Source organism: Equus quagga, chromosome 17, assembly GCF_021613505.1.
Source record: "Equus quagga isolate Etosha38 chromosome 17, UCLA_HA_Equagga_1.0, whole genome shotgun sequence".
NCBI lineage: Eukaryota > Metazoa > Chordata > Mammalia > Perissodactyla > Equidae > Equus > Equus quagga.
In genome coordinates, this window is record NC_060283.1 from 3215211 (window position 1) to 3231315 (window position 16105).

At 54.3% G+C, this 16105-nt stretch overlaps 1 protein-coding gene across 8 annotated transcripts in view; it reads left to right on the forward strand.

Moving 5' to 3' along the window:
- SHANK2 (SH3 and multiple ankyrin repeat domains 2) overlaps window positions 1–12406 on the forward strand; it is a 559847-nt gene extending 547441 nt beyond the window's left edge. For all 8 annotated transcript variants that reach the window (XM_046643796.1, XM_046643794.1, XM_046643795.1 and 5 more), the window contains one exon: window positions 6931–12406. In XM_046643796.1, coding sequence (XP_046499752.1) covers window positions 6931–7501 — 571 coding nt within the window. In that variant the 3' untranslated portion in view covers window positions 7502–12406. The remainder of the gene's footprint in view (window positions 1–6930) is intronic.
- The last annotated feature ends 3699 nt before the right edge of the window (window positions 12407–16105 follow it).

Consider the following 16105-nt stretch of genomic DNA (forward strand, 5'->3'; position numbering starts at 1 on the left):
TAGTCCATAATGTTGGAGGCATCGCCTCAGGCCTGATCCGGACACACTGCGCTGAGAAGGGAGCCGCCAGGCAGTTCTGGGAAAAGTGCCCCCGGGGCGGCCTGGCCCGACTTTCCCAGGCAATGGTCTCATTTTGAAGAGGGCATCCCACTCCATCAAAGGGAAGGGGGCTGAGGTTAGAGGGGAGTGTGAGCCTCTGTGAGGAGTCCGCTGGCTCTCCTCTCGGGAGAACCCCAAAGCTGCCGGGGCCTTCCTGGCCCGTCGGCACTGCGGCTGGAGGCCCCCACCCCTTCCCTGGGAAGCTCAGAGCCTAGAGGATGACTGGCAGTGCCAGCAGGCCCAGCGACAGCACCGTGGCTCCCACGTGAGAACGGGCACATATGAACACGTTCTTGACAACTGCGGGAGTGTCCTCCACTGGCTTGGTGCATTTGACCTTCCAGAGCCCTTCAAGCATCTCCGACGGGTTCACAGCTCGGGGATTCCTGAGCTGCTGCAGTGTGGAGCCCCATGCCCGACCTGAGGGAGGACAGCAACAAGAGGGATGCACACCAAGGAGGAGGAAGCCTGGGCCCTCGGAAGCCGAGCGGCGCATTCAGTCATTAATCGTTCACTTGGCAAATATGAGTGGTTCCCTCGTACGTGCCAGGCACCGAGCTGAGCCCCAGGATTTCTCACTGAACAGAAAACCTTCAAGGGCCCTCCTCCCGTGGGGTGCCGCAGTCCCCAGGGGAAATGGACAGTAAATAAAGAACGAGACACACCCGACGTGCACCTTGTGCTGCAGAGGAACAAAGATGTGCTCACGAGTCGGAGTGACGCTGTGCAGGAAGGTGACACTCCTTAAGGAAGTGACGTTTGAAGGACTTGAAATACAAAAAGGAACTAGTTGTGCAGAAAACCAGGAGCGGAGCATCCCAGGCACAGGGGACAGCGAGCGCAAGGCCCAGCGGCCAGAAGGCGCTTCCCAGGCTGCAGGAGCTGTGGCCCAGTGCGGGGAGGGCTGGCAGGGGCCGGGCCGTGGGGAAGAGCCGGTCCGCCTGCTGACAACAGCAGCCATCCAAGGGTCCAGGCAAAGGCTCAGCGTGACCTGACTTTGGTTTCATAAGATGACCCAGCAGCTGTCTGGTTAGGCGGATGATGCGGTGACACAGAGGTTACAGAGAGGTCTGTCAGCAGCCACCGTGGGGTCCGGGTGTGAGACCAGGGAGCCTGTGCTCTGGAGAGAGGTGGATGGATGGAGACAGGTGCCTTGGGAACCCAGAAAAACAGCACAGTGTGCCTGACTTACACCCTTTGACCCCAGACAAGGGGCTAGGACCCAGGAAGCCCAGGCATCATCCTAAACCAACATCTGTTGTTCATCAGCACTTCCGAGGAAGTGGGAGGTCACCTTCACCTTCTGGCGGGCGGACAGAGCAGGGAGTGTGTGCCTGTGGGGGTGCCCTGTGGCTTTCGTCCAGAGGGCGTAGCATCTGCTGGATCCCCCAGGATCCCCTCTAGATTGCCTAGCTCTTCTTTGGTGGGTCCAGGGGCAACTGAGGCTGGCCTCCACCTCTTGGAGGCACCGCCCGGCTTGGGGAGGAGGCGCATTGGGTGGAGCTCCAGGTCGCCGAGGCCTCCGAGGGCGGTGCCGGCTGGCCAGACGTGTGAGCCAGGCCAGTCCTCAGGAAAGGCAGTCGCTCTCCAGCCTCCGCCGCCCTCCAGAGGCCCCCGCGCCCACTGCCTCGCAGCAGCTGCCCCCCGCCCTTGCCCGTGCCTCCAGCTCGTCACCGGCTCTCTGCAGTGTTGTCCTGAGAGCCTCTGGTTTTAAAATAAATCAATTTGGGTTGTTAAAAAATTATCTGCCCAGCTGGTCGCGGAGCACAGACTTCAAAACTAACTCAATAATAGAAGCTGCTGAATGGCGTTCTCATAACCTCAGCGCCGTCACGGCGGTTTTATCATTTCACGGCACCGATTGAAATGTTAAAGCGTCAGTGAATGAAACTGCGATACTTAGGTGAATGCTAGTTAGAGGGACCTGAAAGGTGCTCTCGGAGTGTTCCCTCGCGGACTACGAGCTGAAGGGCTCCTTCCACCCTGGGTGCAGCATTACATCCTCGCTCACCAAACGGCCAGTTTCAAGTCTCACTGTTACATCCTCTCTGCCCAGTCTGGACACTAGGACCATTCGGCAAAAGTGTATCAGGGGTGAATGCTTCTCCCTGAACACTGGGTGCCTTCTCGATCTGTTTAGACATGAACATTCCAGCAGGATGGCATGGCTGCTGAACACAAGGCAGCCACCCACGCTCCCAGTGCTGGCTCTGTAACCTTGGTGAGGCCACTCAACTTCCTGATCTGAGACATGAGCTTAATAATGTCCATCCACCATTCATTCAACACTTACTTACTGAACACCTATCGTGGGCCAGGCCCTGGGACCGCAGACAGACCAGGGACCCCTCCTGGTGCTCAGAGCCCAGGGCAACTGTGAGGACTGAGTACAGGAAAGCACTGACACCCAGGTATGGACCAGGTTGAGAGGCGTTGGCTCCAGTGTCCACACTCAGGCCTTGGGCAGATTTGTGAATGACTTGGTGCCCCTCACCTTCTCGTGTGTGTGTGTGTGTGTGTGTGTGTGTGTGTGTGTGTGAGGGAGAGAGAGAGAGAGAGAGAGAAAGATTGGCCCTGAGCTAACATCTGTCGCCAATCTTCCTCTTTTTGCTGGAGGAAGATTGTCCCTAACATCTGTGCCAACCTTCCTCTATTTTATGTGGGATGCTGCTGTAGCATGGCTTGACAAGCAGTACTAGGTCGGCACCCAGGATCCGAACCTGCAAACCCTGGGCCACCGAAGCAAAGTGCACAAACTTACCCACTGTGCCACCAGGCCAGCCCCTTCTCTGTCTGTTTAATGCCCCACCTATCGAGATGCTATAAAGATACCTAATAAGAGAGCAGCTTGGAAGTGCGCGCCATTTTACATGCAAGATAGGGTTCGTCAGGAAAACTATGGTAACTCAAATGCAGAGAATCTTGTGGGAAAGGACTCGGAGCCCCAGCACAGCTCGTGTGAGGGCAGAATGAATACGCCTGGCCGTCATCACAGAGCGACCTCTGGCCCACGTTCAGTTACTGTTCAAGAGCCAAACTGAATTTGTAAACAACAAAAAAGCCACTTGAATATTTACTTCCCCCACCGTTAACCTGCAATGGCTGATGAAAACTCACCGCATCCCAGAGTGTTAGTCAACTCTGAATTTTCGTTTTAATTCTCATGTTTCCATATGGATTTAAAGAGACAGGATAGTGTGTGTGTGAGTGCGCATGTGTCTGTGTTCTAAATCAGGGCAACAGATTCCTGTGTGTTCCACCCGGGAACCCACTGGTTGCTTAGCAACATGATGATCTCTGCAACCAGGAGGATCTGGTGAATAACAGCGGTGTGATGGCCCAAGAATTGGTCAAGCTGCTGAGGAGCAGGGCAGCACGGGCCAGCTCAGGGCAGGCCTCCGCTCTGCTTCTCAAACTCTCTGGTTATTCTTTTCCATGGCGACATTCAGCAGGTGTGTGGGCAGGCCCCAGCACGTGGCCAGGTCTGACGGCCCATGTCATTAGTGCCGGGCCCTACTCTCATGTGTGCACTTGAAGGGAAGCACAGGCACCTGTGTGACCTCCTTTCACCCACAGGGCTGACTTACCCTAAGCTGCTGAAGCCGGGACGGTGCAGGGGCCCCGGGAGGGTATTGGCTGTGGGCTGGTTCTCAGGACTTCAGCAGAGGCTGACATCACTCTGGTGTTGCTGTTTTCTCTTCAACTTTTTCCTGCATATTTTCCTTCTTTATATCCACATTATACCAAGCCGAGGAAGGCAGGGTTGTGAATTTCCCGTTCGCAATGTGAAAGTGATGCCATACTGGTTTTCTGTTCTGGGCAGTCACCCCTCTCCCTGCCTCCTTGGCCGGAAACAGACCAGCACGGACAGATTCTCAGCCAGTGTCTGTCCCACTGCTTTCATGTCACCCATTGAAAGAAGCTGCGTTTTACATTTTAATTAATCTTGCAGTGTTGTCTCAAGCCATTCCATTTTGTCATTTTCATTTGCTCCATGATGGGTGTTAACAGAAGAGGGTCATGCTGAACAGAAGTAAGTGCCCTGCAGAAATGCTCTTCGTCTCTGGTGTGCTGTCTCTCCTTCTTGCTGCCCACCCACATGTGTGCAGAGCCCTCTCTCTGCTTCTGACGACAGACACAGCTGCCTGCAGAGCCTTCCTGAAAAGAACTCCCACCTACCTGGGAACGGTTGGGTACTTCCAAAGGGAGGGTGGCGCTGAGCCCGTCCTGCGGCCCCGAGCTGCCGACTGCTGGATGCTGCCCAAGGGCAAGGCAGTGCTCTGCCTCTGGGAGCCTCACCTGCCTCTGCTCCACAGAGCCAGGGGGCAACAAGCCCACTCCCCAGCTGCAGTGCCGTGGGGGTCCACCCAGGGTCGGGGCCACAGGCACAGTCACCTTTAGAGACGGCACATCGGGACCATTACTCCAAGGCGTTCTCACCTGAGCAAGTGTGCTGTTGTGGGAGGTTTACCCGCTGTACGAAAAAACCTCTTTCTTCCCCAGAGGTCCCTGGACCTAATTAACAACTCAAAGCCCATCTAGATGGAGTGGCTTTACTCTCAGTGAGGATTTTATTTCCGCCATCTTAGCTTAATTGTTGGATCAAAGTGGAAGGAATGAGCCTTCCCCGAAACAGCAGACAGGAGAGGAGACAGGCCACCTGAGGGGCCCTTCCTGGCTCTCCGCCGGCGTTAGCTCTTGCCCGGCTTGGAACTGGAGTGGTTCTCCTGGTCCCACGTGAGCACCAGCACTTGCAGGATTCCCCTCGTGTCCCCGCTGTGTCCACAGCCACCTCTCTCCCGAGACCCCGGGGCTGACCTGAGAGGCTGCTGCTCCGTCTCCCTCCCGTGATCTCCTGACTCTGAGTGACTGCGCCAGCCGCAGTGGAGGAGGCGTCCTCCGTCTTGCCTGGCCTGCCTTACCTGGTGGTGTAACCACAACCACCAACAAGCAACACCCTCCCCCCAGAGGTTCCCAACGGGGACCTCCTGTCTGTGGGAAACCCCACCGTGGGGCACACAGCCCTGCTGGAGACTGCATGTGAACGCTCTGCGCATGGATGGGTGTCCCTGGCCCCATGTGCATCCACCCGCCCTTGGAAGTGCTTCTCCTTATGACCAGGTCAGAGCTCAACCCAGCACAGCTCTCTCTTCAGGTCTGCCGCTGCTTCCTCAGTGGGCTGTCCATATTGAAGTAACCATGACTGCCATCGAGTGGGGAGCCTCGCAAGGCTTAGAGACCTAGGTACCGATGGTGGTTTTACCCCAGTATCTATCAGAGGCAGAGAACGGACAGCCACAAAAGACAAGACAGAGCAGGGAGCCTGGGCCCCGCCTCCAGCTCTCTGCCCTCAGTTTACAAAGCTCCTGCTCGTCCTCGGCCCTTTCTCACAGATGCTGCAGCCTGTCCATTCTCATTGCTGGTCATGACGTCAGCACCTGAGCAGCTCTTCATGCTCTCCAGAGCGCGTCCACCCCGGCTGTCACAGCACTTAAGAGGGAGTGGAACCCATCTCATATATAAGGACACGGAGACTCACAGGCTGAAAACCTGCCTGTGCTGCCATTTGGCAGAGTCAGGACGTAAAGAGACATCTCAAGTCCAAATCCAGAGGAGGGACCCATGGTAGGACAGAACCTTCCAGAATGTGGTCTGTCCACATTCATGTGAGTTAAGTCCAAAAGGCAGGACACACACACCTGTTCTTGCCACTTCCCTGTGGCTGTGGCTTTCTCAGGGGGGTAGGGTGGACAGGCCTTTGGCTTGGGGACAGCAGAGAAGAGTGTGAACCAGGGCCTAGAGGGGTCGTTCTGCCTCTCTGTGTGTGGCTGAGAGCCTGCCCTGGGCCTTGGCCCAAACCAGCGAGGGTGCCGTCTATTACGAGACCATCTCCATGTAGGCGAGCACGAAGCCTAGAGACTTCTCTGGCATTGAGATGTGACCTCCTCCCCTCGGGACCGTCCAGCTGTCTCACTGGGGCCAGTCAAGGTTGACCATCCAGTCCCTGGGGCTTCCCCTGCCCAGCCAGAGCAGGAAGGGCACGGGGCCTCCCACAGCTCCCGAGGCCACCACTGGGTGAGTGGGATTCCTTTCGGATTTCTGCTTTTTGGTAAGGACTGCACGTCCTATTAGTGAGCCTCAAAAGAGCTGAAAAAATACCTAAGCGCCCCCAGTCCTCCTCCAACAAAGTAGCCCCGTCGGTGCTGGAGAGCGTCGACTGCGAAGCACGCCCTTCTAGAGTGGACCAGGGCACTGAACTCCGGCAGAGTACTCCTGTTCTCTGGTGGTGTGGACGGTTTCTTCAAACCCCACGTGGCTGTGGGGCTTCCCACTCACCAGCACAGGGCCAGCCTGCAAGGAGCCCGTCCCCGCACTTGCCCTTTTAAGTCCAAAAGCAGGAGGTCTGACAGGCAGTTCAGAGGGAGGGGCTCGCCTCCAGGGAGCTCCCCTAGTGGCTGAAAGGAGGCAGAAATTGTCACTTCCTCCAGCGGTAGTGGTGATGTCACCAGACACGCCCCTCCTGGGAGCCAGACCTCGCTCTGGGCCTGTCTTAGGTCTTAGCCGCCCCTCTCTGCTCACACAGCCGGGCAAACCCACCCACTCCCCAGCGTGGGGTCAGGTGAGCGGGCTGCCGTGTGCCGTGGTGCCTCTCAGACCTCTGCCCCTGCTCCTCCCTCCGCCTGCCCCATCCTGGCATGGCAAGTCACTTGCTCACTGCCAGTGCATCTGCCACTAGGCGCTCTGGTGTGGTTTGAGTGTCTCCTCCCCCTTCCTTGCTGACCTGCTTTGTGACCCAGCTTGTGACGGTCTTCTCTGTTGTTGCCGTTTCAGAAGCCCAGAGGTCATGAGCACCATCTCAGGTACACGGAGCACGACGGTCACCTTCACTGTTCGCCCTGGGACCTCCCAGCCCATCACCCTGCAGAGCCGGCCCCCAGACTACGAAAGTAGGACCTCAGGAACAAGACGCGCCCCGAGCCCTGTGGTCTCGCCAACAGAGATGAACAAAGAGACCCTGCCTGCCCCCCTGTGCGCTGCCGCTGCATCTCCTTCTCCCGCTCTCTCAGATGTCTTCAGCCTTCCAAGCCAGCCGCCCTCCGGGGACCTCTTTGGCTTGAACCCAGCGGGACGCAGCAGGTCGCCGTCCCCGTCGATACTGCAACAGCCAATCTCAAATAAGCCTTTCACAACTAAACCTGTCCACCTGTGGACTAAACCTGATGTGGCGGATTGGCTGGAAAGTCTAAACTTGGGTGAACATAAAGAGACCTTCATGGACAATGAGATCGATGGCAGTCACTTACCAAACCTTCAGAAGGAAGACCTAATAGATCTTGGGGTGACTCGAGTCGGGCACAGAATGAACATAGAAAGGGCTTTGAAACAGCTGCTGGACAGATAAGGGTGGCTGCTCTTTCCCTTCACAGACTTTTGTTATAAGTAGAGATGGGCTTATACTGAAATGTTTGGATGGCCAAGCAAGGTCTGTGAGCACCAACCCCATTCCACGGGTTTGTCTCCTGGTACCCAAAGAAAGGCGGGGCGTGTCCATGGTGCGGCTGGGTGAAGGCCTGGAAACTCCCCAGCTCTCTTGTGGGTTTCTTAGGCTGTTTCTGTGCAACAGGGGCCGGGGGAGGGAGTTTTTCTAACACAGAAAGAGATTCATAGCTTGCCTCCCAGCATGCAGGTGACCTCTCTTTGCCAGGTCCAAGGGACTCCCGCGTTGGTTTAGCACGGGACCCCTGCTCTTGCAGGCAGACACCAGTGTGCTCTCGATACCTCCTGAGCCCTCCCTCCTCCGCCCTCCGGGCAGCTCTCGCCCCAGCCCCGCACGAGGCCTCTCCTCGGCCCGTGCCTCCCGGAGGGCACCAGTGCTCACTTGCTCCTCTCTTCCCTGTACTCTGCTTGCAGCAAGACACCCCCAGACTTGTTTGTCCGGTGCACGTTCTCGGGCCTGAAAGGTAGAGCAGTTTTTTTCCTGCAGCTTCCCCGCCCCGTCTCCTGCGATGTGCATCCGTGGCTCTCTGGCCATGAGGTTCTTGGCAGGGATGGGGAGTCTGAATGGGATCGTGCTCGGCTTTGCTTAGCTTTCTTTCTTTATTTCTGCAAATCTATTAGCATAATTCCAAAGTGGCCAAACAGATGTCACATGGAGTTAGTCAAAGCACAAAGTCACGATTCCCAGGAGGAGGGGAGACCTGGCCATGGGAACCAGCCAGTGCGCAGCTGCCTGGGTCCAAAGTCTCCCCAAGGATGAGAGCAGCAGTCTGCCAGGAGTCTCTCCACGACTGTGAGAAGGGGGCTCTCTGCCTTTTGGGATTCTTTAAAACAACGTTGTGCTGAATTCTGCAAAGATCAGAGCAGGGGAGCATGCACTTTGACTTGAGGGACAAGGCCCGAGGGTACTGATGGGCTTGTGCTGCTGCCAGGAGCCTGGGGGGCAGTGACTTCCATTCTGCGCCCGGCCAAGGGTAAGGTGGCCACTGAGACGGCCCTCCTGCTCTCTGAGGCCGGGCAGGGGGCGCTTAGGGGCTTGTCCCTTTGTCTCGGAGTGTCCAGGAACCCCACCAGCTTGTCTTAATAGTGCAGCCGATTTTCTGAGAACCCAGCGGGTATGGCGTACAGACAGGGCCCAGGGTTGAGAACAGAAGGTGGGCTGCAGGGTGAGGGCGCAGAGCAGAGCGATGAAGACAGGAAGGAGCAGGGAGGTGTCCTGAGCGCCGTCTTGCCTCTCTGGCATTTCGTGAGCCCTGCCCCGTTCCTGTTCCTAGAGCCCCCGACCCCGGAACAATGCCTCTGGTTTCCAAAGGAGGTCGCCAGTTGCACATGGGCCGCAAAACATCCAGTCAGGCTTCCAGCACATTCTCCCACGTTTGGAAGAAACTCGAATGTCAGGTTTTGGGCTTTTATTATGATTTCAGAACTAGCCTAGCCCATCTCTAATTATAAAAACATGATTTTTTTTTCCTTCTTTTTCTTTATGCTCACAATCAAGTGTCTGATTAGGTCTGAAACAGCTCTAGAATGAACACGTAAAATTTAGCAATTTCAACTCTCTTTCTTTACTGCAAGTTTAAATAGTTGTACAGATAGTTTATAAGCACAATATTTTAAGAAAAAAAAAGTGGCTGGCCTACAAGGCAGCCTTTGTGCCACTTCAGTGCTAGAAAGTTAAAGAAAAAACTTTTGTGATTTAATACTACTATTTCTGTGGAATAATGATAAAAGTCTGACCTTTTTAAATCACCCTTATTTGGATGCATCGGAACCAGCAGAGCTGTGTCATATTTTCTATCTTTGCTAGAACTTCGTCATCGGAGGACAATTATTTCTTCAAATGTGGCTACAATTCACAATGCAGCAGTTTCTCCAAACACACACACACACACGCACCACACACACAGTGTTTCCAGCCACGTGCCCCTGAACTGGAAACCGAGTTTTGGATCTCCTTCTGTTCCAAAACCTCCTGCAGGTCAGTCTTGGTAAGTGAACGATCCAGTCCAACTCGAAGTCAGTTGAGTATTAAGGCGCTTTCCTTCCATGTACTCTCAATTTTTCCATCGTGTGGTGAATGCTATTACTTTAGAGAAATTTCAAGCCAAGATACCACAGGCGGCCTGCTGAGGCTGCCCGAGATTTCAGAAAACGTAACAATGGGGGTTTGGCCATTATTTGTCTTCCATTTGGTGGTAGTGCAAAATTCAGTGCATATGCCCTTCACCGTGGCTCGCTCTTCGTTGCCTGCTGTTGGTTTGACCTCGCTGCTCAGTGCCAGGCAACGTGCTCTAGACAGAATGAGGGTAAAGGAAACCCCTGGTAGGTTGTAACCAATCGCAATTCGGTGGCTTTAGGTTTACTGGACTGGGAGCCAGTGGGAGAGAGCTGGCCGTTACTCCCTTCCTTAAAGAGACTTCCAAGTCACATGCAACTAACCAGAAGCAAGCAGACGTAAGGACTAAAGAGCTGAGGAAACCATTTATCTTGACCTGTATTACCATAGAGAAGTCATAGACCCGTGAGAACCTGCACTGACAACAAAATACACACACATTGCCGAGAGGAGTCAGCCTCCGGCTCCATTCGATGATTCTGCTACGGAAAGCAATAGTTCCTCATTCCCATTGCTGCCCACTGTCCTCCCCCCTTGGGACGTGTTAGGACCAGGCCCTGTCCCGTGCCCCTCTTTAACGGTGGAACAAATGTTAAACTGCTCATATGAAGATCATGTTAATACTATTCCAGGTTTTAAGATCAACTTTTGTTATATACTGTAATTTAAATAAATTGCATTTACATGCCTAGTTTCTGTAACATTGTGTATACAAAACCAAAATCTCTCGAGATGTAAATTACGTAGACCTGCCAAGATACCTTCTCCAGGGTGTCCGCACACTTTAAGTTCATTCATAATATAAAAATGACTCAGTGTGACTGTTGATTTGTTAAACTTTACATATCACAAAGTGAATTATTTGTGGTTCTTTGGTTAATAAAATGGTGATTTTTTTTTTTTCTGAGTTATTGAACAAGCAAGCATTACCCAGGTGATCTGACAATGACTTTTTGTGTGTGGGCCACAAATACTGATTTTTCCCATTAACGAATTTTTTTTGTTTTTTAGAAATGAGTCTGTTTCACACTACAGTTTGTGTAACATGTGTTCGCATTATCTAGTTGCTGTTACTTTTGTGCTTTTATTCTTTTTAGATTTTATTAAAATACAACAACAACAATCAAGCCCCTGTAATTTGCACTTTCTCCCAATCCTTAAATCTCTTGTATGGCAACCAAAATTACTGTAAAAAAAAAATAAATATACTATTGCACTAAGGTTGTGGTTCTGATTGCAAACAGTGAACACTGTCTGAATTAAACAAAGGAAAAGTTGCCAAACTTGAAGTCTAATGTAGGTTGTTGGAACATCATGGCCACTTTACCTCGAGAAAACTGACCTGATGCTATCTTCCATCAAAGAGGAAACATTCTCCTTTCATTGAGCTAATCCGCCTTGGCTCCATTTCCTTGAAGCATGCTCAAAGTACAGACGGAAACACGTATATTATCTCAGAACTGGGGGAATGTCAGCACGGACGTCTGTGCACGTGGCTGTGAGGGCAGCTGAGGCCTGGCTTTCCTGCGGTTTGGGATGGAAGCAGGGCTGGCCTGGAGCATGAGCCCGACTCGGAGGCTGGGTCTCCCCCACACCCACCCCTGGCTGTCTTCTTGCTGTCAGGCCACGGGGACTGCAGAGCTGGGCAGCCCCCCTGGCTGACTAACGCTAACATGTTTGGTGAGCAAGCACGCACTAAGGCTCGGGGCAAGAGAATTTGTGTCTTTTGGCGAAGAACTGAGCCGGGAAGACAGGGGCTATCCCTTCCGCTGGAGGGAAGCACATTTTAAACTTAAACAGTGAACCTCTTCGGCCTCATCAGTAAAAACTTGTCTTTAGTTTCTGGACAGTTTCTTCTATTTTGGCACTTTCTCCATTTGAACAGCAGCCACTGTGTTTCAGTGTCCATGAAAATTCTAATTCTCACGTCTTTTGCAGTTTACCGTCCCTTAACCCGCCCGCCTCACCATCCAGCGGCTCCTCCCAGGCCTCTTCTTCTAGATAAATGTACCCATTTGTCTTAAGGGGAAAAAAAATTATTGGGAGACTTTTTCTTTTCCTTGTACTTCATTTGAGGCATTTTAATAACCGGTGAACCAGAATGTCTTTCTGTATTCGTAGATACCCATGTGCACACGCCAGTAGGTGAAAACGCCCCAGTGGTTGGGTGACCACAGCAGCTGCATGCATACGGGACTGCCCGCGCTTTGTGGGGGATCGGGTAATTTCCAAACTTGTTTCTCAGACTTCAGCAGATCTGGTCATTTCAATTTTTTATCCATGCTGTATCAGTGATTTTGTTTCTTGATTGTTCCTGTAACATACTTCTACATTTCACAGTCTTTACCGTTTTATGTTTAAAATTATAACAATCACTGTTCACCGCTTCTACTCTGGAACTCTTTGTTTATAGCAATTCTGAAACTTTAATATGAGCCTTCAAATAAATACAGAAACTAAAAAGAAAAAGGAAAAAAATAAAGTGTGTGCCTTGGGTGTTTTGAACCTGATCTGCATAAAACCATATTGTATTCAAATGCTGTATATTTCATGAAAGGATAAATATACCTTCAATGTATTAATGTAGCTGATACAATAGTTATAGTGCCTTGTTTTCTGAACTGAGAAGCCCATATCAATGCACAACATGAAGTAAAAAACAATTCGAGAAATGAAATGTTGAGAAGGCCTGGACGTGATTCTGGAGCCTTTCTCATCATAAGACTGTGGAATACACACAGTCATTTAAGCTAAAAATAAAAAGAAAGTTGAAATAAGATTGTGTTATCAATTAATTTTCCATAAAAAGTGCTCTCTACTATATCACTTTCAGTATTTTCCTTTAGTTAAAATACACAATGTATTTGAGAATTTCCATGGAAAGAGCGAGGACGTTCTGGCCGAGAGCCCTGAGCTGTCACACCCACTTCCCCTTGTGCTGTGTCGTCCCCCGGTGGTGCTTGTCGGTAATGCTTATCAAAGTCAGCAGGATGGATATTTTCACATTTTGCTAAAAACAAACAAAATGTTTGCTTTCAGTGATGGAGGCCACTGATCACACAAGAACTGTTCCCCTTGTCCCTGTAAGTTAAGGGAGCGGCAATACACAGTCTGTTTTTCTTTGAGAAGAAGAATGATTGTAAGAGGCACATCGGGCTAATCCTTGTCTTGACGCGTCACGCTCTGTTTCCCGAGCCTTAAGTGTGAAGCGTCCTGCGCAGCCTCTGGTGGCCCAGATGAGTCTGGAGCACCGTAAGCGTGTGAGGACCCGCTGCGCCGCCTGCGGACTAGCCCAGTCGCAGCCATCACGAATCTGTGGGCAGCTCAGCCCCATCAGAGCAACGCAGGCCCACCTCCCCGGGACCTCGCAGGCGGGCGGCTGGCACTGCCAGAGGCAGAGCAGATACCACGGGCCGTGTCCGCCGGCATGTCTCTGGGCTCTTCTGCCAAACACAGGTCTCAAGGGAGCAAGGGGCCACGCCTCCTGGGCCTGTTACCCCACAAGACGGTCATCCATGCTGCTGTTTACCAGGCCAAAGTCAACTGGATAGCCAGACTTCCTCACTTCAGGCAGCAGGTGTAGCTGAGCATCTGAGACGCTCAAGGGAGTGTGGTTGGGCAGAGATGGCCGGGGTTTCCTAGGGGGCCCCATTCAATCGCTGCGGCCTCTGCTGGATACATGTACATGTCCAACAGTCAAAGGGGGAGCCAGAGCACTGACCGCAGCCACTGGGCAAGCCAGACGCGCAGCCGAGCCCCGGCCTCGTGTGAGATGGGGCTCAGGGGAACCCTGGCTGGTCTTCAGTGCAGCCAGGGGAGCAGGACTGAGAGTGCAGACCGCTGGTCACTCTCCTGCACCTGGTGGCCAGCAACCTCTCCTGGTGCTGCTAGACGCCAAGCCATCCTGCCACTGCCCACTCGTGGTCTTCCTTGCCGAGGGACTCAGGCAGACTCAACTGTGTTCTTCAAACCCCGGAACCCAGGGGGAAGGGGGAGAACAGAGCCCTTGAGGCACCAGGCATGTGGCCCCAGCACAAGGCAGAGTCACGTTATTTCTGTGCGTGGTCCCAAGATGTAGTACAGGCTGGAGATAAGAGGAAATCTCTGCGCCAGGCGCCAGTCAGGGCCCTGCATGCACTGAGTGCCCCACAGCCCCGGGAGTCGGCCATGAACAGCCCCATTGTGCAGACGAGGAAACGGAGTCTGGCCAAGATCCACAGCAAGTGTGGAACCAGGATGTGCTGTGCTGGGCCCAGGGCTTCCGTGGCTGAGTCCATTGGTAGGAAAGAGAACCCCTGTCAGGTGCCCCCTGAACCACGGCTGGTGTCCGGATCTACCACTAACGACAGGAACACATCCCTCCCTCCTCCTCCCTCCAAGTCATCTGTGCAGGGCCAAGGGTCCAGGAGGCCGGGCAAGGCGGGGGCTCCTCCCAGCTGAACCACCTCGGGGTGTGAAAAAGGGAGACTGACTTCAGAGGCCACGTGGTGACCTCTCTTCTCTGGGCTAGGATCAGGGGAGCAGGAGCTAAGGATCCCAGATTTTCACAGAGCAAAGCCCCCCATCTTTGTACAAGGCCCCAGGGCTGCGAAATGTTTGACATGTGGCATCTGCCTTAATTCTCACGCGAATCCAGGAGGTAAGTATCAAAAAGGTGCCTGCCTACTGATGACGAGACTGAGGCTCAGAAAACCAGATGCCGTGTCCCGTGGTCCACACGCAGCTGGAACAAGTCAACCTGAGGACTGAGTCCTCACCCCGGGAGCAGAGCCGCCCAAGGCCCCACCCTTCCCTGGCCCTCCCGTTCGACTCTCCCCGACGGCCCTGCGCCCCCCAAGAACCGTCCCAACACGTTCCTCTGTGGCCAGTCGGCCAGCCCGTTTCTTGGGCTCACAACCACAGATTCCCGGCTGACATGGCTCCTGACCCCAACCCCTCCAGCTTCCTTCTGCCAGTCAGAGTTGAGGCAGCCCCTTCCTCTCTCTTTACTATCAGAGGAGAAAGGTCGAGGGGATGACAGGTGAGATAAGGAGTCGCGTGGCTGCAGAAGGAGTTTGAAAACGAGTCTAACAGGCCCACACAGCTTCATAAAGCTTTCCATGAAGCCAAGGGCATGGAGCCTCCCTCGGCCTTGGAGCCTGCCATCAGGACAAGCCAAAAATCAAGGCTCCGTTTTCAAGTGGGAGTTTATAAATGTGACTACAAGGCCCCGATGAAGACCTCGAGGCCGGGGGAACCCACGCGGCCTGAAACCTTTAGCACCCGCAGGTCCGCCAGGAAAGCCCAGCCCCGCGTCTCGCACTCAGGCACCAGTGAGCAGCTCCCTCTGGCAGCAGCCAGGAGCACTAAGGGGAGAGTGTGAGGGCTCTTGATGGTGGGAGGGAAGGAGACCATAAAAAGAGAGAGCTGGAGACAGCAGGAAGCACGGGCCGCTGGGTCTTCGCAGCAGCAGCACAGAGACGGCCACGCGGATCCCAGCTCTGCCATGGAGTCCCCGTAGGTACCCCCTCGGCCTGAGCCATCTGACGCCCGCCCACCTCTCCGAGCTTTTCCACCTTGCTCCAGCTACCTTCCAACCTTAGGGTCTCCTCTGTCCCCGCCCCTCCTGCAACCTGGAATGTTCTTCCTCCTGTCTCTGCCTGGCTTCCTGGACCACCCCGATCACATGCCCCCGTCGCCCCATTTTCTTTTTTCATGGCACTCGTTACTCCCTCGAGCTGGCTTATTAATTTGCTTATTAATTATCCCCCCTACACACACACACCTCTGGAAGATAAGCCCCACGGGACAGGAGCTCTGCGTCCTCTCTGCACTGCTGTTTCCTGGGCACAGGCAGTGCCGACAGGGGCAGCCCCTCCTTCTTCCAGAGGCCCGGGGCGCGGGGGTGCCCTCGCAGCCCACCCCTGCTGCAAGCTCCAGGTGGTCTGCAGAGACCTGCCAAGAAGAGGGCCTCCATGGACTTCCCCCGCACTGCCTGCCCCTGGACCGGCCCTCCTTGCCCCGAGCCTGGAAAGTGACTGGGCATCCTCCCCTTGTCCCATCCGTTTAGTGGCAGCTCTTGCCCCAACCATCTGGGGCCCCTGCTCCCCATGACACCAGGCACCTCGTCTGTCTGGAGCTACGCACCCCAAGGCCCGGCGCCGTGGACGCTGCTGGAGCAGGGATCCGAGCCCTGCCCGGGTGGAGGGGTGGCGGCGGGTCCCCGGGGGCCTGCCGCGGGCTGGGCAGACCGTCCCGGGCACACGCCTGCGCTCGGCCAGCTCCAGGCCGCTCCCTGGGGCCGCGGGCCCGCCTCCTCCCTCGGCGCCCGTCCCGGCAGGCGCAGGCCTCGCCGCACCGCGGGTCGGGTGTCCAGAACACTTACCTCGACGCCCAGCTTCTGGAAGCCGGCGC